Below are 25,495 nucleotides of genomic sequence, written 5' to 3'. Positions count from 1 at the left end.
TGTATCAGGGCTCAAGAGCATATTTTATAATTTTTATAGGAATATCGTAGGTGTTCAACAAATATTTGTCAAAATTGCAGTACATATTCACACATGTATATAGTATGCTCACACACATCAAGGCACGTTATAGGTAAAGATTAAAATGCTTCCATCATTTGAAAAGTTATGGACCAAAAAATTAGGACTTGGAACTGACCTCAATTTGCAGATAACTTTAGTTTTTTCATGAAAATGGCTGAATGGTATTTTCATAAAAAGTTTTATACCATTTTCACAAACATTTATTAACTGTCATCTGACATTCTTATTTCTTGTCACTGCCTTACAGATAGTACTAGGCATCACAGTTTGTCTTTTATGAAAAATATATATTTTATTTTGAATTGACAACAGTTTGACTTCTCTGGAAATTAGTATTTACTATAACTGACAGTCAGTTGTTACATAGTTAAAAAAAACTCTCAGATCACAAATTATAATTATGCTATATAAATTATATAGGATTGAGAAACTGAGGATGAGAATTAATATAATTGTTTTTATTTGAATATGAGAAAATGTGAACGAGTGAGACTAAAAAGCTGATTCATCAGCTCGTACCTGGACAAGGAGTTTTAATGATTGGTAGGGATGTGGAAAATCCTTCTCTAAGGCTCAGATAGTTTCCTTTTCCACCCTTTTTAGTCTCCTTGTAAATAGGGTGTCAGGAATTGCGGGGAGGTGGAATGGTTGTTAGGAGTGGTACACCTAGAAAATGTCTGGCCTTTTTAAGTCTCTCTTTTAGGGTATGCTGATATGTTTATTCTGAACATTTCATAATTTGTGTTTCTGTGTTTAATTAGCTTACCTTTAACAAAGGTAAGCTAATTAAGCATACTCCATACTACCCTTAAAGTGGACATGACGTACACCTTACCTCTTTTAATCTTATAACATTATTCTTTAACAAACAGAAAATGGATGAAAATCAAGAAGCTGATTCAAAAGATAGTGGAGAATATGAAGATGACTTTGAAAAGGACCTGGAATGGTTGATTAATGAAAAAGAAAAAAGTGGTGCCAGCATAATAGAGGTATATATAAATTGCCAACGGAGTTCATAGTAATTATATTAACAAAGTGTTTTGTAGTTCTTGAGGAGTTTCACATATATTATCTCATCTAAACCTCACAAAATTCCTTTGATATACATAGAGCAAGTGTAATTATCCCCATCTTAGAGATGAGAAAATTGAGGTGTGGAGAGTTTAAACATCCTAAGGCATAGGGCTAATTAGTGAGAGAACAGCGATTAAGTTAACACTTCATAAAGCCAAAATTATAATTAAAAAATTAAAATTATAATTTACATAATATAAATAATTTATTGCATCAAAAGTAAAAAACAAATACAGTTAATTTCTACTTTATATGAACCTGGGTAAAATCATGGGTTTATTTTAATATACATGAAAAATAAAGCAAATCCTCAAAAACATAGTCTTCAGCTAATATTGGAAACCTTAAGAGTGAATTTTAGGAGAATGAATATATGGAAAAAAGTAAAAGGTCAAAGACTGAGCCATAGGAATATTTGTAGGGAAAAGTGGATCCATTAAACATGATTCTGTACTATTTATCAGACATGTAGAAGGGAAGTCCAGGAAAATGAACCAGTTCCTGGTTCACAGAAGGTTCCTTCTTTCGCTCTTTACATATATACAGTGTGTATGTGTATCCATATATAATATATATGCATATGTATTGACACTAATTATATATGTGTATTACAATAGATAACATGTAATTATTATGTATAATATAATTGTTGTCAATAAATAGGGAAGTAATAAAGAAAAGGACCAAGATGGGGATAAGGAAAGGTGACTTTAGAGGGACATTGATCAGAGTAGTTACAACAGAAGCCAGATTTCAGAGAGTTAAGGAAAAGAATATGAAGAAATGAAGGCAGCAGGTTTTATATCACAACTGTCTCTTAGTTCCTTTTTGCTTTCTTATGCAATGGAGAAGACAGATGGGATAGATGATATTTGGAAATGGCAACAGAGTCAAAAGTGAAGACTTTTCCAAGATGACTTTTACATGGCAGTTTTATGCATCTTTAACAAAAAAATAATCAGAATGAGTAGAGGTAGAGATACCCAGAGCAATAATGCTGAACCAAGGTCTCATGACTAGAAGAGTGTGAGAGCCACAGCACAGGGTAATAGAATTAGAGAAGTGATAATGATAATTCATTGTTTTACTTTATTCATTCATTCAACAAGAAGTAATGATCACCTACCATGTGTCAGAGGCTGTTCTAAGTGCTGAGGATACAGCAGTGGTCAAAACGGAGTGCTGTAATGAGTCTAACTCATTCTGATGGATTATTACAATCACTTTTTCCTTTGAGGCTGGTAGGAAAAATGGATGACAGAGCTTGAAACAGGGGTGAGGGTCGGGGGAAGATTTTATGGTAGTGGGTTTTACAAAGAAGTGAAAGCTAAAGGAGAATTTGGAAACAGATACTATAGAAATGAGCCAGAGAATCAAATACAGCTAAAAAGAAAAATTACAAGGCAGAGGTCTTAGTTGGTCTTAGTTGTTTGGTAGTCATTTTAGGGGGCCAGGTTTATTTACTTATTGGACATCCAGCGGTGTTGTGCAGGTTAGGAAGAGAAGGCTGTTAGAAATGGTGACTGAGCTAGTAAAAGAGGAAGGGAATTTTAAGGGGTTGAAGAGAGCGGAAAAGAGTAGCTCCCATGGAACTCTTTCAGGAGGAGAGAATTGTCTCAGAAAGAGAAAAAATTATATATTTTAGGGGCAAAGTGTTTGGTAGGTGAGGATACATGTTTGTAGGGGAGATGCTAGGTAAGAAACCATTAGTTAGAAACATATGTGGAGCAGGGTTTTGTGATGTGATAATGCTGGTTTACGGTTCATGTGGAATTACATTTTTTAAAAAAGTAAGGCCAAGTTATATAATGGTGTTTAACGTAGATTACTGGAGCCTCTGAAGATAGCTGAGGAAAGAGCTAAAACTTGACCTGATATTTGGGTATAGGTCCTGCAGAAAATAGCAGCAATACTAATCTGAAAAGATTATAGGAACCTCAAAATTATTAGGACTTGACCAAAGGCAGTGACCTTGTAATGGTCCTGGGGAGAAAGATATCTTTTTGAAAAATACAAATATTATAAGGAGAAAACATTTTAAAATATATTCTTCTGAAACTGTAAAGGGAGGAAAATTTTATAGAGGGAGGAATATTAAAATAATATTGTACTATTTGTAGGTAGATTTTTATACATTGGCATAAAATTAAAAAAAATAACCAGTCTAGTACTTAGCAACATCAAATTCAAATTTAGAGTTAAATTTTTCCTGAAGTGCTTTTCCCTTGGGGTGCTCATAAATATGAATTAGAAAATTATGAGTGAAGTATGAGCGGGAAGCATGTAAATTTTCCCACTTATAAAATAAATTACATGAGCATGAAAATCCATTTTGGATTGTCTACATATAAATGGACAAAAGAGTCTCAATTTTTACTGAAAATGAATCTCATCTCTGTTTTTCTAGAAGGTTTGTGGGAATGAAGAGAATATTAACCAAGGCTTAAAAGAGAATGAAACAGAAATAGAACATTCCAAGCAGCTTTCTGATCCTGACAGATCTTTCAAGGATGAGGTTTCATCAATAAGAAATGACTTCATTTCTGTACCAAGTATTCAACCTTTGGATCCCATATCAGATTCAGACAGTGAAAACTCTTTACAGGAATCCAAACTAGAAAGCCAGCAAGACCTGGAGGAGGAAGAGGATGAGGAAGTAAGGAGATATATTATGGAGAAAATTATACAAGCCAACAAGCTTCTACAAAATCAAGAACCTGTGAATGATAAAAGGGAAAGAAAACTTAAATTCAAGGACAAATTAGTTGATTTGGAAGTTCCTCCTCTGGAAGACACTGATACTTACAAAAATTATCTTGAAAATGAAAGTAATGTGTCTGGAAAACTGTCTCAGTTATGTATTTCCAATGAATTTGCACAAGAAAATGTGCTCCTGTCGCCTACTGATGGAAATTCTGAAGAAAACACGGATAGAAAAATACTAGTAGAGAGAGATGGAAAGTTTGAACTTCTGAATTTACAAGACATTGAGAGTCAGGGGGTTTTGCCCCCCATTAATAATGCTAATTATACAGAAAATGAGCCTCAGCAGTTGTCACCCAGATCTCCCAATTTATCTGTCAGTGGAGTCAAGAAAGAAGAGCCAATAGCAAAAATTCATGCTCTGGCTCAATTATCAACAGAAGAGCAACTGGCTTATATCCCTCAGCCACCACCCAACCCCAAGACTCATCCAGGTTCTGCTGCCAACTCAGATCGAAGTAAGGGGAATGGAAAATCTAGTCATAGGACACGGTCTGCAGATGTATCTCCAGTGACCTCAACATACTGTCTCTCTCCTCAACAGAAAGAACTGCAAAAACGACTAGAACAAAAGAGAGAAAAGCTAAAGAGAGAGGTGAGAGCACAAGTGGGCGTTATAATGAAAGTAGAATGTTTTTATGTTTTATAAATGCTGTAGGAATTGAAATGGTTCTTCAAATTATTTGATATATCTACTTGCTTGTTTTGTTTTTCTTTTGTTAGATTAAGTGGTTAAGTGTTAAGCATCTGTATTTATGGAACAAGCACCATGATTACCTTGGTCCTTTCTGGTAAGCATCACAAAAGCATAGTAATGAATGACCCGTGTTAGAGCTAGAGGAGACCTCAGTGATGACCTCATCTGATCCTTTCATTTTAAAGGTGAGGCTCAGAGAAGTTAAGTGACTGCTGAAAGTAATCTTGTTATGAGGTAGGTGAAAATCAGATGTCAGATGAAAAAATGAAGGCACAAATTTGTTGGAGTTTAGGAGGCAACAGGTGAGACTGGATTATGTTCTCTGGAGTGTGTGTGTGTGTGTGTGTGTGTGTGTGTATTTCATATATCTTCCAGGCCTACTGATGGAAGAAATTTTCACATATTGAGGTATGGGGAAGTCATTCTGGCTTATACATGATTTGTCTTGAACTTTATGCTAACTAGAACAGCCTGACTTATGGCCTGTAAAGCATACATTGTACATCTCCTTTCATCATTAAAGAAAACAAAGAATGTATTTACCAGATTGCTTAGAATGTCCACTTTGAAGATAGGATAAATGCTCCCCCACTTCCCATGACACCAATGCTAATACTCCTTTGAAGATGAGGTTCCCTACCCAGACACCAAGGTCATACTGACTTACTGTGTACATGTTAATCTGTCTCTTTTGAAACCTTGAAGGGTTGTACCCCTCTCACGCTTGATGTTTGTTCTTTGTTCTGAAAAGATATAAAACTACGGTCCAAGCATCCAAAATGGCACTGGGTGGCCGTTGTGGATGTGGTTTCAGATGTGTTCCTGTATCGCCAAGAACTTGAATTTTCTGAACTGTATCAAACTCAAGTATATCAGCAGACTTTCCAAAATAGTATCTGCCAGCTGCAACCTTATGCTCTCAAGGTCTCCCCTTGAGATACCATTTCAGATACCAACCATTTCAGATACCAACCGATCCTTGCTTAACAAGCACCGTTATTTCCTGCCAGCTTCAATCCTGGTTCTTGACAAACAACTTATGTAACTTTGCAGTTTTTGCTTATATATATGCCTCCCCCATTTTGTAGTCCAGTGGAACACAATTCAAGTGCTTCTTGAATTTATGTCTCCTGGGCTATAGTCCTTAGTTTGGCTGGAATAAAACTCTTTTCTATTCCTATTATTCCTATTTTCGTCAACACTACAGTTCCTTGATATCAGGGGTTTCCGTTTTAGATTAAGAATAGAACCTCATAACCTAAATGAAATGTCTCCAAAATGCCATACAGAATCCAAAATTATTATTTTGGGATTTTTTTTCTTGCTCTTAAATAAAAGTATAATTGAAAATTCTAGGTACTAAAACTGGGGGATTTTCTCTAAATTACCTAAATCAGCGCCCTGGTTCTCTGTTTTACTGGATACCTGATAGCATGAAGCTGAACCATATAAAATGTTTAACTGTAAATACCAAACTGCAACAGAATCACAGTTAAAAGAACCTTACAATTAGAAGAAACCTTAAAGATTATTTTACAGGTGAGAAAACTATAGTTTAAATAACTTTATTGAAGTCCCTCAACTTGTCTGTAGCAAAGTCAAAATCCCAGTTTTCTTGTCATTTGTTGAGAAACGGTATATTTTCTACTTATGTAGGAAATTACCATGGAAATTTCTGGCATTTAAATCAAACTCACATTAGCAGAAAAAGATAAAAAAATGAAGTTAGTAAGAACGTGTAACCTATATAGCACACTCAGGTAGGAATCTGAAAGGGTGAATACTTAATAAAATTTTGCTTACTTGGGTACTGAACTCTAACAGTCAGACTCAGCTTACTTGGTTCAGGTATATAATAGGTACTTAAAAGGATCTGTTAACTCAGAACTTCATGATAACACAAAAGAATTTGTTGAGAATAACTGAACTATATGTTTGCTGTACACACACATGCATCTATATGTGTATTTGTGTATATACTTCTGTAAAAGTTATGCAGGAGTTTTTATATAATTTCAGTGTCTTTTCACTAATGAATTAATGGTAATCGTTAACTGGTATGACTGATGGATAGTTCTGTTTTTCTTTTGATCCTCTTTTTTAGGTGTCAAACACTCTGTTTTGGGATATACTTTTCTCATGTCAGGATCCTCATAACTAAATTTCCCTTTGCTTATGTACTTGCTGAAGGCATTGTCTTTAAGTGCTAAGACTTTAAAATATTTTTAGTTGGTTTCAGGGAAAGGCTTTCCTTTTTTATGCCCAGCAAAATGTTTGCTGGGTTGGGCAGCTATACTCCATCTCTCTACATTAAGTGCATCATTTCACTGTTCTCTTTGGCAACTGTAGTATCTGTGCTTTGGCTGATATCTTCTGTATAATCCAGATGTTCCATCTGGAAAAATAATTGTCTTACAATACTGTCTATATTCATGCAAGGCATCCAAAATCCTTTTGGTAAAAATGAACTTAAATATAAAATTTAATATTTAATAAATTCACATATTATATAATGTAAGCTCCTTTAGGGCTTAGAAAATAGTATACTGGTATTTTAAAAGACATTTTGTACTGTTAATTGGATAGAACTTTTCCTTTCCTTCCTATATGTTGTTCAATCAAAAAGAATTAGAAGGGCTTGCTATATTGTCAAAATGTAAGGAAAGAACTCTGAATTCCATTATTTAAAAACAGTTTAAACATGTATTCTATAATTCAGTTTATTTCCATGCTAAAATTTTAGTATTGGAAGAGACTTAAGGGCTTGTTAATACAACTTCATCTTATAGATGAGAATACTGAGTTAAGTGGTTTGCCCAAATTGACATATTATGATAGCAGTATGATTGTTAATCAGATCTCCTAACTTCCAGCTTGGAGCTCTTTCCACTGTGACATGCTGCTTTGTTCCCAGTAACTATTTTATAACTCTTCATAATTGGTTTATACTTAAACCAGTGAGGTACTCTCACTTCTAGTTTAAGTAACTCTCTTTTATAACATTAGTTGAATAATGCAGTTATAAAGTGCATTTTGTTCTCATAGTTAACTAATTACTTATTTTTCTGATAGAAGAAATGTTACTTTATGATTATACAGTAGTTGAAAATATTTTTAAACATTATATAAAAAAAATCTCAAACATATACAAAGGTACAATTAACCCCTGTGTCTCCATTACCCAGATTCAAAAGTCATTGAGACTTTGGCATATTTGTTTCATCTCTTCCTTTTTTGGCTGAGGTATTTTTAAAAAATTAATTATTTATTTTTGGCTGTATTGGGTCTTCGTTGCTGTGCACGGGCTTTCTCTAGTTGCGGCAAGCCGGGGCTACTCTTCGTTGCGGTGCGTGGGCTTCTCATTGCGGAGGCTTCTCTTGTTGCGGAGCATGGGCTCTAGGCACACGGGCTTCAGTAGTTGCAGCGCGTGGGCTCAGTAGTTGTGGCTCGCGGGCTCAAGAGTGCAGGCTCAGTAGTTGTGGCACACGGGCTTAGTTGCTCCATGGCATGTGGGATCTTCCCGGACCAGGGATCGAACCCACGTCCCCTGCACTGGCAGGCGGGTTCTTAAGCACTGTGCCACCAGGGAATTCCCTGGCTGAGGTATTTTTAAAGCAAGTCCTAGACAGCCCTTATTGCTACTTGTGCACTTCAGAAGTGATTGTACATGTGAGAAAGAAAATGATTATAGAATTTTGTTTTGTAACCACAATGCCATGTATCACAATTATCAAATTTAACAAAAATGTAAAAAATTTTAAGACATTTATACTGCTTCTATAGACCCCATGTAGTGCTTCTAGAGTGTGGTGTTTTTTTTCTCTTTTGCACAGCTGCAATTTGGGGAGTTAAATACCAAGAGTAAACTAGGAAGTGAAGGAGAGATCCAAGGAATTCTTGAACAGCATGTTGTATAATGTAGATCTATGTAATTGTAGACTTTATCTTGACAATTTAATTTATCTGAAAAGTCTTCATTTTTTTCCCTAAGCAAATTAGAGGTCCTGTTTTTTAGGGAGGCCCAATTTATAGATGGAAATTTTTAGGGGCAGGGAATCCTAATTTCAGACCTCAAAATGTATCTCTCTACTTTGATAACACATATATAATTTTATTAATTTTTCATTAATGTGTTTGGATATTCCTTCCACCAGGAAGAACAAAGGAAAATAGAAGAAGAGAAAGAAAAGAAAAAAGAGAATGACTTGGTGTTTAAAGCATGGTTGCAAAAGAAGAGAGAGCAGGTCCTAGAAATGAGGAGAATTCAGCGAGCAAAGCAAATTGAAGACATGAACAGTAGAGTAAGTAAAACTCTGTGAAAAACAAGTTCATACAGATATGAAAGCTGAATTTATTTATAGAAGGGAGGCTATCAGACTAAAAACCTATGGAAGAAGTAGAAAAAGTGGTCCAAGAACTACCCTTGCTAAAGATGCCACATGCAGATGACTTATAATTAAATTCTAAGAAGGCTTGTAAAAATCAAATGATTCCTATTTTATTCAAACATTTATAGCACAGAAAAAGGAAAGCTACCAGTTCATTTTTTAAAGATAGTATAACTTTGATATTTAAATAGGAGGACAATGCACACAAAAACCCTATAGACTGGTCTCACTTAAGAGTAGATGTATAGAAATCTTACGTGAAAACTAACAAAGACATCAAATTATTTAATTTTTTAAAGTTCAAAATACACAAAAAACCCAAGAGAAAGTTAAAAAAATCATCTATATCCATACTATTTAAAAAATGTATGTAAAGTAAAAATTGAAAATTCAATTCTAAGCCCTTCTAGGTTCATCCCCAATGGTAACCACTTTTAACAGTGTGCCGCAAAGCCTTCCAGGTCTTATTTATATTTACATTTTTATCTGCTAAAAATTTATTATATGGTTTGATTTTTTTTCCACTCATTCATCAAGGAAATATTTCTAGATCATTACATTTAGATCTCTCTTTTCAAATAGGTGTATGATATTCTACTCTTCAGAGGTAACTTAATTTATTAAACCATTCCTCATTTGTACATATTTAGATTGGTTCTAATACTGCTCTATTAATTAACAGTGCTGTTGTGAACATGTGCATTCTGTAGGAGAACATCAGTATTCTGTAGGAGAGTTTCTTAGAAATTTATGACTTACTGGATGTCCAGAATGAAAGCTGTGGTTAAACATGCAAAATTAACCTCCTAAAAGGCCGTATCAGTTTATAGTCCCTCCAGCAGTATGGAAGAGTGAATGTTTAACGCATCCTGTCTAACATTGTACATAGTTTATTTTCTTAATTTTTCTTCGAATTAATAATATACATTATTATTGTATACGAGCATGTGTGTATTCTGTGAATTTCCTATTTATAGTCCTTTTTTGTTTTATTTTTCTTATTGCATTGTATATTAGAGATTTTAATCCTTTGTCTATTATGTCTGTGAATATGTTTTCCTAGGCTGCAAAATGATATATTTTTACATTTATTTACATTTATTATGCCATTTGTAGAAATTTTTAGCTTTTAAAATCTTGGGATGGATGGTACCTTTTAAGGTAGTAGACCTGAAACCACAAACTAAAAGAGAAAATATTGAGAAATTTGACTGCAACTGTATAGTAAAATAATACTATGCTATAACCAAGTAGGGTTTATTTTAGAAAGGAAATTATGGGCCAATAATAACAAATCTATTAATATATTCAGTAATAATAGGTAGATAAAGGAGAATTTATGGTTATCTTGAAAGATATAGAAAGGGTATTTACTAGTATTTATTATAATTTATTTTTAAGTATTTCTAATAAAATATGGGTTACAATATAAATACCATCTTAGGTAATACTATAGGCATACCCATTAAAGTCAGAGATAGGTAAGGCTCCCCTCTATAATAATAATTTTATTCTGGGAGTTCTATCCAATTTATTAAGAGAAAAGGAAATGAGGTATAAGTATTAGCAAAGTGGTCTTTTATATTATAAATATACAAAAATTTATAGTCTTTCTGTATTCCAGCAAAAACCTCATAGAAAAATATAAAAGGGGAAGGAATATAGGCATATATAAAAAACTTTGAGCTGAACAGGAATGTGTAAGACCTCTATGGAGCGTCTTTGGAGGGGACCAAAAAGGTGAATTTGGTAAATGAAAATAAATATAATATTCCTAGATGGGGGGGAAAATATTATAAATATATGAGTTATTTGCTAAATGAAAACAAATACGATACTCCTATAATATTCCTGGATGAATGAACTAAATATTACAAAGATTTGGGTTCCTCCAAATTTATCTTTATATTAAATGTAATATCCATTAAAAGCTGATTAGGACTTTTAAATTGTCATAATTGTTAGTGTTACTATTAATATTTATATTATTAAAGCAAAACTTTTGAATTTTCCAATAAAAAATGGGCAAAGGATATGTATAATAAGTTCAAATGATATGGATAAATATAGTTGTCCATAATATATGAGAGCAAGATACAAATTTGGTAGAGTCAAAGAAATGCCAATTTAAATTTTTTCATGTATTCGATAGATTTTTTTTTTAACTGCTTACTATATGACAGATGCTATTCTAGGCACAGCATGGAAAAAATAGGTTTATTTTTAATTAATTAATTAATTTGTTTGAGCTGGGTCTTATTTGCACCAGGTGGGCTCCTTAGTTGCAGCTCGAGGGCTCTATAGTTGCAGTTTGCCAGCTCCTTAGTTGTGGCATGTGGGCTTCTTAGTTGTGGCTTGCCAGCTCCTTAGTTGAGGCACACGGGCTCATTAGTTGTGGCAGGCGAACTCTTAGTTGCGGCATGCCTGTGGGATCTAGTTCCCTGACCAGGGGTTGAACCCAAGCCCCCTGAATTGGGAGCATGGAGTCTTAACCACTGCACCACCAGGGAAGTCCCAGAAAAATAGGTTTAATCTATGTTTTATAACGCTCATCTAGTAGTGATTGAAAAAAAAATTTTTAAGTCTCAATGTAAAATAAATTTATAATTATAAATAGTGATGAATGCTATGAAAAAAAGGAGCTATGAGAGATCATAATGAGGGCAATAAGTGTATCAGGAAAGATTTTTCTGATGAGTAAAGTAGAAGTAGAAATTAGGCCAAGGATTAGAGGAATTCGTTTTAAGCCAGGAGAACATCTGAGAATGCCTGAGACAGGAACTAACTTGGTGAGTTTGAGCGGATCCAGAAAGTGAGCAGGAATCAGATCATGTGGCATGTTGGGGTCTATAATTTTGTATTTAATCCTGTTATGGGAAGCCATTGAGATTATTTAAACAGAGGAGTGATATATTACATTTGCAGTTCCACAAGATCACACTGACTGCCATGCTGTGAATGGATTGGAGGGGGCAAGAACAGATATGCGGAGAGCAGTTAGAAAGCATATATAGTTGTCTAGGTGAGAAATGATGGTGACTTGGGCTAGAATTTTAACAGCAGAGAGAGAAAGAAAGAGAGATGTGAAATGTGATATTTGTTTTAGAGTATTAATTGAAGGAACTTCATAATTAACTAGATATGTGAGTGAGGAAGAATGAGGTGTAAAGGGAATACACCAGGTTTCTCTTCTGAGCAACTTGGCGGATGATGGTGCCACTCACTGGAGCAGTAGAAAAGATACTGATTGGGGGAAATTATCATTTCAATTGTTGAGTTTGAAGTACCTACAAAACTTTCAGGTAAAGATGTTGAAGACTGACTGAAGAAATGTGTCTAGTATTCAGGACAGAGGTTGGGACTGGAAATATGAATGAGAAGATTAGTGATTTCAAAGATGTGGATGTGGATGTGGCTATTGGAGTGGGTGGCAAGTGCAGTGAAGAAAGGCATAGAAAATGAAAAAATGAAAAATCTGTGAGGCTGGATGTCGAATGGCTCATTCATTTGGTTAATCCCAAATGTTAATTTGGGATTAGGATGGAGAGGTACATTGAGCTGGTTGTGACCAGAGATTGTTAGAGTAATATAGTCAAATAATATAAATATCAAAGGAGCATGGCTTTACTTAAGAGTAGAGAAGAAGATGTTCTCTACTCTTCAGGAGTTCTGAAGAAGTATGAAGGAATAAAGAGTATATTAACTTCTTCACCAGACCTCTGAAGTACTTGAAGTATGGCAAAAAATGCAGCTTCCATTTGAGAGAGAAAAGCTGTGTCTTACGGGAGAATCAGGATTTGGGTAAGGAAGGAGGTTTAAGGCCAGGGTCCTAGCAATGGTTTAGGAGAATGAGGGATGTTTGGAAGTCTTTATATTATTGAATGGGAATTATAGAGAAGAAACTAGAAAGATTTTGGAGGGAGTGAAGGAATTCGAGATTGGGTAGGTTAGAAGGATAGCACGTTACTGTAGTATTTAAGAGTAAAGAAATTGAGAGGAGCTTACGTTTCAATCACTGACCAAGAAAAACCCCTGTGACAGCACTGCTGATAATTTCCCAGGGGATGACGGACCTTCAGGCCTCATGGCATTCAGCCTAATGTTATATTTTTATTGGGCATTTGTAAAAATAAATGTATACCTTAATTTTCTATTGTGTTCTATTTAGAGATAATAAAACTTTGAATTGTATTCTCTAAAAACATGAGCCACGTTGAACATAATTTAAATTCTTTTGGTTAGAAGATATCATGGTTATATATTTCCCTTTGGAATTTTAATTTTTTGCTATATTTTAAGTCTGTCTCAAAAATTAACTTTAGCTAGAAATTATATCATAAACAAATAATATTCTGAAGAACTTCTGTGAACTTTGTCTCTACTGAAGCCCAGCTATAGTATACTTTGGCAGTTGATTAATTTGGCTTATTAATGCATTGTGATAGTAAGTGTATTTTGCTGGTGTATTTCACTTCTGTGGGATACTTTGTATAATGTGAGTCATAGTTTCCAGAAAATATCTTTACAATATATAGATTGTAGAATGACCTATTTTACATTGAATTAAAAATGCTTTTAGGTGATGGAATTTCTATTGCCATTTAAGGAAAAATAGCTAAAAATGTCTTTCCATCTTTGTAATGAGCTTTGCTTCTCTTGGTCAGTGTTATATATAAATGATACATGTGCACTGTATGTATATACACACATATGCAAGCATATGTATGCATGTCATCACTCTATCTAGGTGAACTCTCCGTGGACACTTGCATACATTTTGTATTCTACATTTGGATGTTGTGTTGTATTAATGTCAATGGGCTGAAGTTGGTCGATAATGTTGTTTAAATCTTCTATATCCTTACTGTTTTCCCCCTCTTTGTTCTATGAAGTACTGAGAAAGTTATGTTAAGCTATCATTGTGTACTGGTCTGTTTCCCTTCTAGTTCCATTGGGTTTTGCTTCATATTTTTAAAAGTTTCATGTGTATGCGTTTACGAATTTATGTCTTCCTGATTGAATGACATTTTCACATTATGAGTCCCTCTTATCTTGAAATCTACTTTGTCTGATGTTAATGAAGTCACAGTAACCTTCTTTAACATTTGCATGTTATAGCTTATTTCATATTTTAATTTCAATTTATCTGTCTTTATATTTGAAGAGTTACTTGTGCAAAGAGCATATATTTGGATATTTTAATCTAGAAATTTGTTACTTTTAACAGGAGTTCATTTATATTTATAATTATTGATAAGGGTAGGTTTTAAGTTTACCATCTTGATATTTGTTTTCTATTTGTTCCATTTGTTTTTAACTCCATTATTCATCTTTTTTCTGCCTTCTTACAGAGATTAATCAAGTATTTAAAAAATATTCCATTTTATTTTCTTATTGGCTTTTAGTTATACTTCTGAATTATTTTTGAAATCATTGTTTTAGGGATTATGATATGTATATCATAAATCTTTATCAGAAATAGGCTGTTTTTGAATTTTTTTAAAATTTGATATGGAATTTTGGGTTGACAGTTTTTTTTTTTCCTTTCAGCACTTCACAGATGGTGTTCAGTGGTTTTCTTGCATCCATTGTTTCTAATTAGAAGTCAGTTGTAATTCTTATCATTGTCCCTTTGTATGAAATGTTTTTTCTGTGGCTACTTTAAACCTTTTCTGATGTGAATTTCAGCAGTTTAGTAGATGTGTGACTCTCTTTGAATTTGACTAACTTGGGCTTTGCTGAGCTTCTTGTATCTGTAGGTTGATGTTTTATACCAAATTTGGGAAATTTTTGGCCACTATTTTTACAAATATTTTTTTCTGCCCTATTATCTTTCTCTTATTATTCTGGAAATCCAGTTTTACATATGATAGAATACTTGCTGTTATCTCAGATGTTACTAAGGTCCTGCTTGTTAAAACATTTTTTCTTTTTTCAGCTTGCATAATTTCTATTGATCTATCTTCTGGCATTGACATCACTTAGGCAATGTCCAGTCTACTGTTAAGCTCATTCAGGGAATTTAGGTTGTTTTTTGTCTTTTAAGTTTCTATTTCTTTTTTTGTGTGTGTGTGTGATCTGTCTTGTTTTTTTTAGTTGTATTGAAATATAATTAATAAATAAAATTGTAAGACAAAGTGTACAACATGATTTGATACACATATACATTATTAAAAGATTCCCCCCATTAAGCTGATTAACATATACATCACCTCCCCCCTTTTTGGAGAAAAGATTTAAGTTCTACTCTCTTGGCAAATTTCACTTATATAATACAGTATTATCAACTATACTCACCATATTATACATTAGATCCTCAGACTTTTTTCACCTTATAACTGAAAGTTTGTACCCTTTTACCAACTTCTCCCTATTTCTCCCAACCCCCCAATTCCTCATAACCACCACTCTCCATTTCTATGAACTAGACTTTTTTTTTTAAGTTTCCACATGTAAATGGTGCTATTTAGTATTTGTCTCTGTCTGGCATATTTCACTTATAATAATGCCCTCCAGGTTCAGGTTCATCCATGTTATTGCAAGTTATAGAATTTCCTTCTTTTTTAAGGCTGAATAATATTCATGTGTGTGTGTGCATGTGTGTGTGTGACATTTCTTGATCCATTCATTCATCTACAGACACTTAGGTTGTTTTCATACTTTGTCTATTGTGAATAATGATGCAATGAATATGGGAGTGCAGATATCACTTCTAGATAATTTTCTTTTCCTTTGGATATATACCCACAAGTGGGATTGCTGGATCATATAATAATTCTATTTTTAATTTATTGAGGAACCTACACACTGTTTACCATAATGGTTATACCAGATTACATCCCCACCAACCATGCACAAAGGTTCCCTTTTCTCCACATCCTTGCCAGCATTTGTTTTCTCTTGTCTTTTTTGATAATAGCTATCCTAACATGTATGAGATGATATCTCGTGGTGGTTTTTGTTTGCATTTTCCTGATGATGAGTGATGTGGAGCATGTTTTCATGTACACGTTGGCCATTTGTATATCTTATTTGGAAAAATGTCCATTTAAGTCCTTCGCCTATTTTATAATTGGGCTTTTTTCTTTTTTGCTATTGAATTATATGAATTCCTTGCATATTTTGGATATAATCCCTTATTGGACATATAGTTTGAAAATATTTTATCTCAGTCAATATGCCTTTTCATTTTGTTGAAGGTTCCCTTTGCTGTTCACAAGCTTTTTAGTTTGATGTAGTCCCATTTAAAAATTATTGCTTATGCTGTCTTTGTTTTGCTATCAAATCCAAAAAATCATTTCTAAGAACAATGCTAAGGAGTTTATCCTTGATATTTCTTTTTAGGAGTTGTACTGTTTCAGGTCTTACACACAGTCTTTAATCCATATTGAGTTGATTTTTGTGTATGGTGTAAGGTGTTCAGTTTCATTGTTTTGTATGTAGCAATTCAGTTTTACCAATTTCATTTGTTGAAAAGACTGTCCTTCCCTCATTGTTATTTTTGGTTCCTTTGTTGAAAATTAATTACCATATATGCGCACGTTGATTTCAGGCTCTCTGTTCTGTTCCATTGATCTATGTATCTATTCTGCCAGTACTATAGTGTTTGATTACTTTAGCTTTATAATATAGTTTAAAATCAGGAAGTGTGATGCTTCCAGCTTTGTTCTTCTTTCTCAAGATTACATTGGATATTTGGTCTTGTACAAATTTTAGGATTTTTTTTTCTATTTTTGTGAAAAATTCCATTGGAATTTTTATGGGGATTATAATGAATTTTTAGATTATATGGACAATTTTTAAATAGCATGGACATTTTAACAGGATTAGTTTTTCGAGTCCGTGAGCATGGAATATCTTTCCATTCATTTGTGTCTTCTTCAATTTCTTTCATCAGTGTCTTTTTGTTTTCAGCATATAGATCTTTCACCTCCTTGGTTAAATTTATTTCTAAGTACATATTTCATTCTTTGTGATGCTATTTTATTTATTTATTTATTTATTTATTTTGCGGTACACAGGCCTCTCACTGCTGTGGCCTCTCCCGTTGCGGAGCACAGGCTCCGGACGCGCAGGCTCAGCGGTCATGGCTCACGGGCCCAGCCGCTCCGCGGCATGTGGGATCTTCCCGGACCAGGGCACGAACCCGTGTCCCCTGCGTCGGCAGGTGGACTCTCAACCACTGCGCCACCAGGGAAGCCCTGTGATGCTATTTTAAAAGGGCTTATTTAATTAATTTTCTTTCAGATAGATTGTTGTTAGTGTATAGAAACACAACTTATTTTTTTATATTGATTTTATATCCTGCAACTTTACTGAATTGGTTTATTAGTTCTAACATTTTTAGGGCGGTGAAGTCTTTAGGGTTTCTATATAATATAGAATAATATAATAATATCGTGTAATCTGCAAATAGAGCAGTTTTACTTCTTCCTTTCTAATTTGAATGCCTTTTATTTCTTTTTCTTGTCTGATTGCTCCAGATAGGACTTCCAATACTGTGTTGAATAAAAGTGGTGAGAATGGGCATCCTTGTCTTGCTCCTGATATTAGAAGAAAAGCTTTCAGCTTTTCACTATTGTGTATGATGTTAGCTGTGGACTTGTGATATACAGCCTTTATTATGTTGAGGTATATTCTCTTTATACCCAATTTCTTGAGAGTTTTTATCATGAAAAGATATTTTGTCAAATGCTTTTTTGCATCTATCCAGATAATCATATGATTTTTATCTTTTGTTTTGTTAATGTGTATAACACTGATTGATTTGTAGATTTGAACCATCCTTACATCTCTGGAAAGTCCCACCTGATCATGCTGTATGATCCTTTCTAATATACTGCTGAATTAGCTTTTCTAATATTTCACTGATTATTTTTACATCACTGTTCATCAAGGATATTGGCCTCTAATTTTTTTTTCATGTAGTATCCTTGTCTGGCTTTGGTATCACATTATACTGGCCTCATAAAATGGGTTGGAAGTGTTTTCTCCTCTTCTGTTTATTGGAAGAGTTTGAGAAGGATTGGTATTAATTCTTCTGTTGATTTTCTAGAAGCCATCTGGTCTTGGACTTTTGTTTTTGGGAGATTTTTGATTACTTATTCAATTTCATTACTAGTAATCAGTCTATTCACATTTTCTATTTCTTCCTGATTCAGTCTCGGTAGGTTGTATGTTTCTAGGAATTTAATCATTTCTTCTGGGTTTTACAGTTTGTTGGTTTATAGTTGTTCATAATTGTCTTTTATGATCCTTTGTATTTCTGTACTATTAGTTGTAATATCTCTTTTTTCATTTATAATTTTATTAATTTGAGTCCTTTCTCTTTTGGTAAGTCTAGCTAAATGTTTGTTTATCTTTTTAAGAAATCAGCTTTTAGTTTCTTTGCTCTTTTCTATTGTCGTTTTAGTTTCTGTTGTATTTATTTACACTCTGATCTTTGTTATTTTCTTCCTTCTACTAACTTTTGGCTTAGTTTATATCTCTTTTTCTAATTACACCTCAGGTGTAAAGTTAGGTTGGTTTTTTGATCTCACCTTCTTAGAACTGTCTTTGTTGCATCCCATACGTGTTGGTATGTTGTATTTCCCTTTTCATTTGTGTCAGGCTATTTTTTGACTTCCCATCTGTTTTTTTCCTTTGACCCATTGGTTGCTCAGGAGCCTGTTAATCTCCACATATTTGTGAATTTTCCAGTTTTCTTCTTGCAGTGGATTTTTGCTATTTACTGGACATGCCAAGTATAACCCCTTCTCAGAACCTTTGCCCTGTTACCATTGCTTGAAATACTCTTTTTCCAGATATCCCATAAATGGTTCCCTCACTTTCTATCTATTGATAAATACCATCCTTTCTCCTCACCTCTCCCATTATTACTCTCTCTGACATATCAATCAGTCAATCAATCATATATTTTCATCTCCTTATCTTGAACAACACTGCCCTATACAATTTTCTGTGATGATGGTAATATTCTATATCTGCAGCATCCAATAAAGTAGCCACTAGCCATAATGTGACTATTAAGTATTTGAATGTGACTGTCTAATTTTATTTAATTTAAGTAGCTACATGTGACTAGTGACTATTGTATAGTGCAGGTATGGAATGTATGAGAAAGGGAGGCTTATTTTTTTTTTCTTTTTTTTTTTTTGCAGTACGCGGGTCTCTCACTGCTGTGGCCTTTTTTTTTTTTTCTTTGATGCATCCCGGTAGCTATGTGCATGTAGATACTCTGTGTAGTAGATATTCTGTAAATAGCTGTTGAATAAATAGATGAACAGTGATACCCATCTCTGAATTCTTAACTCTTTTAATCTATAATTGCGGACTGAACACTTTTTAGTCATCTCCAGACATTCCCAAACTTCAGGTGTTCAGCAATGGTCCTGTAGGTCCATGGGACCTCCTCACAAAGTTCTGCATTATACATCAAAGGTCCTAAATTGTATAAATTATATAAATTAGACTGAAGCATACTGGGCAATATGGGTTACAGATAAAGGAAAATGCAAGGTGTAGGAGGTGGTCTTCTCTATCACAGAGTTCATATTTGGTGAAAGTATTAATTGAATGAATCTTTTCCTTTTGTGTTCTAGCCAGGCATCCATGTGAGTCATGCTTTTCCCAAGACCAAAGAGCCCCAAATCTTTCCCTTTGCTCTCTTTATTCTCCCAAATAAGAGCTCTTTCAGCTATCCCTGAATATAGTATCCATCAAGAAGTTTGAAGAACCATACAATAAGCTGGTCCCACTAGCCCATTCTTATGACAAAATCCTCATGGCTGTTATCCTTATGAAAAAGTTCTTATGGTTGAAAATCCTCATTGCCACACTCCATAATAATAATTACAGTTTTGGAGATGGGCTTGGCAGTTAGATGCTCTTAAAACTTAATAATGAAAGTAGAATTTAAAAGAAGTTTGAATAACACAAATGTTGGGTCATTGGTTTTCAATTCCAGTGGAGCTTCCATGGAGCTTCCTTCAGGAATTGATACCAAGACCTCAACTCACTCATACTGCCTATCCCCAACATTTTTTCAGCCATGTTTTATGTGTATGTGCCATTGTGCAAAATTATTTTGTCAAAGGGCTCAACTTTGAAAAGTTTGCAAATCACTGCATCTAGCCCTTCATTTGTTGATTACCTCAGTAAGACTTTTGAAAGAAGCCAGAGGGCAGTGAGTTCAATGTTGAATTTTCTGACAAAAGGGTAATCAGTGTTGCTGGTTCAAAGGTCATGTATTTGGTTTGGATGCAAGGAGCACAAGTAATGAGATTGGTATTATTATGAAAAATTGGTGAGTAGGACATGTGTTCCTGTAGGGTCTTATAGGCAGGGGCTCAAAAAGTAGTTTTGGTTTCTTTAAATTAAGCAAAGCTTGTTTTTGTAAGCAGCAGGAAAACAGAGATGCACAGCAAGCTTTTCGATTATGGCTTAAAAAAAAGCACGAAGAACAGTTGAAAGAAAGAAAGACAGAAGAACTGCGAAAGCAAGAGGAATGCTTATTCTTCCTTAAAGGAACAGAAGGCCGTGAAAGGGCCTTTAAACAGTAAGTCAAAGACAGGGCATTTTCCCCCCTTCCTCATGGTCATTTTAGAAAGTTATATAGTCAATAAAACTTAAAAAAATTGATCTCATTACATACCTATTCAATTTTAAAGCCACAGTTTTAACAATATGTAAGAAAATTCTTTAACTCCATACTTAGCGTAATACCTAATACCATTTTTTCAAGGTAGTTTTCAATACTAAAATTGTTTCTTATGGCACCAGTGTGATAACCTTTGATAGCTTACCATTGATTGGTTGATTGATTTGTTCATTTCTTAGAGAAATAGGCCAAAGATTGGTTACAGCTTCTCCTACACAGTCCTCAGGAAAACTTAATAAAGAGTTGCATTTACCAATAAATATTTTTCTGTAAAGAAAAGCAGTCAGGCTGAGGAGGAAGATCTGTACAGACCAAATGAAAAGGAGATTTGGACACATATTTTGGTAATTTAAGGCAAACCTGGTCTCCCTTCAGTTGCCTGGGTAAGAGTCTATGTTACCTGGTTTATTCTGAGGAAAGAGACCTGGCTTCAAAATTTTGCCAGCATACCTTGGGAGAGGGAGTGAATATTGTGTCCAGTTGTTTGAAGCTCACTTCTTTCTTTCTTTTCTGTCTTTTTTGCTATCTTTCTCTTTTTTAGTTTCTTTGCCTCTTTCTTTCCTTTCCTTCTTTAAAAAATATACATATCCTTTTATTATAATAGATGCAGTGAATGTGCATTGTGGAAATGGAGGGGAATAAACTCACATTTTCATCACCCAGGAATCACTGTTGTTAGCACTGTACTGCATAACTTCTAGATATTTCTCTGTACATATATTTACAGTTTTAAAATATAAATTGAGATCATACTGTATATACTGTTCTGCAATCTGCTTATTTTTGTTAATGATCTCATCTAATATCCAACCTATAACCATTTTTCTTCCCAGTCGACCCCTAAATGACTACAGTTAATTTGCTCAAACTGATATCCAATTTCAAAACCACACAACATTAGATTATGAGGTTTCTTAAGTCTCTTTTATACTAATGCAGTTATTTATTTGTCTGGATTTATTTCTGAAAAAATTATATATATACACACACACCACGTACGCACTTCCATACCAGAGATGTGAGTATACAGTTATTTTTAATGTTATTTTACCTAAGCAAGTTTTATAGACTTAAATTTGTTAGAATGTGGACGCTTCCTTCACCCTTTTTGATGTTTCTTATGCTTAGGCTTATTTTTCCATTTTAAGGGAGAACTATTTTATGCACTGAAAAGCAAGAGCTCTATAATTTCTCCACCAAGAAGAGCAAGGAGACATTTCTGCATGCTGGTATTCTGCATGCTGCTTAAGTAATGTTGTAGAATACAGTTAGTTGCAAAAAATAAGTTATTTGGTATCTATCAAATACTTATTTGCTTAGAAAATCATATTTTAAAAGATAGGACCTATGTCACGTAAAATAGTGTTTATTACTTAAAAAAGTTTTTTTAGTTGGCAGTTTCCTTATTAGACAAACTTAATTTCAAACATTTGATTCTAAATGTGACTATGCTTCCTTGTATGAGCCTTTGGTATAAGCCTGAACTTTTTTAGTTCATACTAACTTGTGTTATGAACAGAGCTTTTTAATCTAAAGAAATCGAATTTCCTTTGTCTGTAGTAATAACTTTATAGCATGAAGAATATATTCAGGTTAGTACTCAACAGGCCTGTTCATGTCTTTTTCTACAGATGGCTAAGAAGGAAACGGATAGAAAAACTAGCAGAGCAGCAAGCTGTCAAAGAAAGAACTAGACAGCTCCGACTGGAAGCAAAGCGTTCTAAACAGTTACAGTACCACCTATATAATACGTCAGAAGCCAAATCTTTTCGTTTTACTGATCATTACAGCTGAAGGTATCTATTAAATACTTCATTTGGAAGCTACTGTCCTCAAAATTTTGGATATCATTTCTTGTCTGTGTGCTTTGGTCATACTCTAAATTATGGACATGCTATTTATCTTTTGGTAATGTTGATAGTGAATTTATCTTATTTCTTTTAAACTAGAGCAAAATAAATTTCTTCTATCATAGCATTGTAATGTGTTATACCACCTCTTAGTCCATGCAAAAAATTGAACAACAAATAAACTGGACATTCCTTTACTTCTAAATTATTTTAACATGTCTAGCTGGAACAGGCACAAAAAAGGGACAGATATCTATTATTAGTTTCTGTTATCATTTTTTAAAAAATGCAATAGAACATTTCATAAGGCAGGAGGAGTGACCTCTTAAACAAGCCTGGTTCAAGGCCTGATACAAAGTCCTAATTATGTCAGATTTGAATTTGAATACCTATGGCAAGCTAAACAGTAGGTTAGGCCTACTTCCACGTGTTCTTTAAAAAAAAAGATAGTAACAATTATGTATACAATTTTGGGTATGTTATACAAAATTATCCAGCTCTTATTGAGAGTTTATATAATGTGCCTGGTATTGTTGTAAATGCTTTGCATAAATAATTTGATCTAATCCTTATAACAACCCTATTAGTCTTGTTTTGCAGATGAGGAAACCAAAGTACAGAGGTGAGCAGTTTGCTCACAGATTCTGAGATCTGAATGATTGCAAAATCCTTTCTGTTAGTTATATTGTAAAGCTTACATACCTTGGTAGACATTTGTGGGTATATAGGACTATACAGGAATCCAGTGTGTGGGAGAACAGTATCCTTGATATGTGTAAGAGCACTTAAGGACTGGAGGACAAAGGCAAACATACAAGTGTGATGGGGAGTGGAGAATTGCTGTAGGAGTTCTGTTAAAGCTTCAAAAGACAAGGTTCTTATCAACTGGGTATTTGTACCTTAATCACTTGACCCTAAATTAGAAAACACAGAGAACTATTCAATCCTGTCTCAACTTCCTATAGCACTTTGAGCATACACCAGGCAATTTAACATTTCATTATAAATAGTCTTTTGTTGTTTAAAGTTTATCCTTAATGATAAAAACCAATTTGGCATTTAAATATTCCACAACATTTTTACGAAAAAAGCTGTTGGAAGTTTCATAAGGATTGCAGTGAATCTGTAGATGGCTTTAGGTACTATTGCCACCTTAATGAAATTGTCTTCTAATCCATAAACACAGGATGTCTTTTCATTTAGTGCAGCAATGTTTTATAGTTTTCAGTGTACAAATCTTTCACCTACCTGGTTAAATTTATTCATAGATATTTATTCTTTTGGATTCTATTGCAAATAGAATTGTTTTCTTAATTTTTTTTATGGGTTGTATACTCAAAACACAAACATAGGTGATTTTTGTGCATTGATATTATACCCTACAACTTTGTTGAATTTGTTTATTAGTGCTAAACTTTTTTGGTGATTTTTTTTTTTGCATTTTCTCTATATAGGATAATATCATTTTCAAATAGGGGTAGTTTTACTTCTTCCTATCCAACGGGATGCCTTTTATTTATTTATTTTTGTTGACTGATTACTCTGGCTAACATGTCTAGTATAATGTAGAGTAGTAGTAGTGAAAGTGGGCACCCTTGTCTTTTTTTCCCCACAGTTTAATTGCTTTATGCATTTATTAGCTAATATTAATGCAGCAGAGGGGACAAAAGCTCACGAACACTCCACATATTTCACAAGACGCATTGCAGGAAACAAAGTGACTAAGAAGGATCAATAGTATCCTAGGGTCTTGCTGGACGCATTTCTGGGGGAGGTGGACCTCTTATTTCTGGTGGAGGGGGGTCTCATTCCTGGAGGGGGCATGCCTATTGGCATCCCTCAAGTAGGGGGGAGCCCAGTTGGTGGGCCCATGGGTGATCGTATACCAGGTGGAAGAGCCATAATTCCTAGAGGTGGGGTTGCTCGACCAACAGGTGTGGGGGCAGTCCCCCATCCTGGTGGATATTGAGCTGGGGCTCTAGCAATGCTGGCAGTAGCAGCAACTGCAGCAGCTGCTACAGTGCCTCTTCCCTGTGGGATCGTTACCTGTTGGGATGGCCCCCAACCCCTCGGACAGGGTCTGCTAACCCAGCAGGAGCCTGGGGAATTTGAACACCAGCTGGACCATCTCTGCCAGCTGCCCTGCCAACTCCAGGGCCTCCTGCAGCTCCAGAAAGTGGTACCCGAGCAATGCCAGTATCTTCGGGGGGTGGTCGCTCCACAGTCATGGAAACCAAGTTCTCCCCACACAGTAACACCTGACCCCAAACCCGTTTTTCTTCACGCTCTGCCTGCTTCGCATTCTTTGGCTTGATCTTCCTGAACTCATCACAATCACAGAGGATCAAGTTCATATGCTTGTCAAAAGCCTTGAAGGGGCCAGTGAAGATCTGGCCATCTTGCAGGACTCATCTCACCCTATAGTCAATGTGCTGCAGCGTCTTGCTGCTCTTTCCCAGAGTCATGATTGCTGCTCCACCAAAGCCAATACCTACAGGAAAGTTTTGGGATCCTTAAGACCTAAGGGAAGGCTGGTTTTTTTCCTCTTGGAATCAGCTACCCAGGTGTTCCAATACTGCTTTAACCACCTCTTGGCGTCTCAGCTAAGAATGCCTGTCTCAGTTCCACATGGAATTCCACCACAGGTACTTGCTGCTGCCGCTGAGACCACCTCGGGTACAGGCGACACTCCTGGTTGCGCAGCGAGGCTGTCCTTCTTCGTTTGACTTGGACTTCCACCTCTGGGATGTGCTGTTCCATGGTCCATCTCAAGTGTAAGCGGTCCCTGGCCCTGCTCCATCGTGCCACTGGCCGCTCCTCAGAACAGAATGTCTCCAGTGCCCGTTCCATTCTGCCTGGGCATCCTTGTTTTGTTCTTGATCTTAGGAGGAAAGCTTTTAGTCCTTTAGCATTAAGTATGATGTTAGCTGTGGGTTTTCCATAAAAGCCCTTTATGAAGTTGAGGAAGTTCTATTCT

The 25,495-nt window shown here is 34.8% G+C and overlaps 1 protein-coding gene and 2 pseudogenes across 3 annotated transcripts; 1 reads left to right on the top strand and 2 right to left on the bottom strand.

Annotated features, from left to right (window-relative positions):
* Positions 1-959: 959 nt before the first annotated feature.
* On the top strand, positions 960-22,573 carry CCDC181 (coiled-coil domain containing 181). 3 transcript variants are annotated; one of them, XM_024742443.1, is made up of 5 exons: positions 960-1,076; positions 3,569-4,519; positions 8,776-8,922; positions 20,415-20,566; positions 22,300-22,573. In XM_024742443.1, the coding sequence occupies exons 1-5, from the start codon at positions 960-962 to the stop codon at positions 22,460-22,462; spliced, it is 1,530 nt and encodes a 509-aa protein (XP_024598211.1). In that variant the 3' UTR covers positions 22,463-22,573. The 3 variants fall into 3 exon arrangements, with proteins under 3 accessions (XP_024598211.1, XP_024598209.1, XP_024598212.1); XM_024742441.1 differs by having other exon boundaries at positions 20,412-20,566; positions 22,300-22,545; XM_024742444.1 differs by lacking the exon at positions 20,415-20,566 and having other exon boundaries at positions 22,300-22,441.
* A 1,687-nt stretch (positions 22,574-24,260) lies between these two features.
* Positions 24,261-24,983, bottom strand: LOC112398054 (small nuclear ribonucleoprotein-associated protein N pseudogene; annotated as a pseudogene).
* Positions 24,984-25,098: 115 nt separating this feature from the next.
* Positions 25,099-25,368, bottom strand: LOC112398052 (SNRPN upstream reading frame protein pseudogene; annotated as a pseudogene).
* Between the last annotated feature and the right edge of the window lie 127 nt (positions 25,369-25,495).

Source organism: Neophocaena asiaeorientalis, unplaced genomic scaffold (genome assembly GCF_003031525.2).
Source record: "Neophocaena asiaeorientalis asiaeorientalis breed wild unplaced genomic scaffold, Neophocaena_asiaeorientalis_V1.1 scaffold99, whole genome shotgun sequence".
In the NCBI taxonomy this organism is placed as follows: domain Eukaryota; kingdom Metazoa; phylum Chordata; class Mammalia; order Artiodactyla; family Phocoenidae; genus Neophocaena; species Neophocaena asiaeorientalis.
Note: the sequence above shows the minus strand (reverse complement) of the source record. Positions and strands in the feature narration are given on the sequence as shown.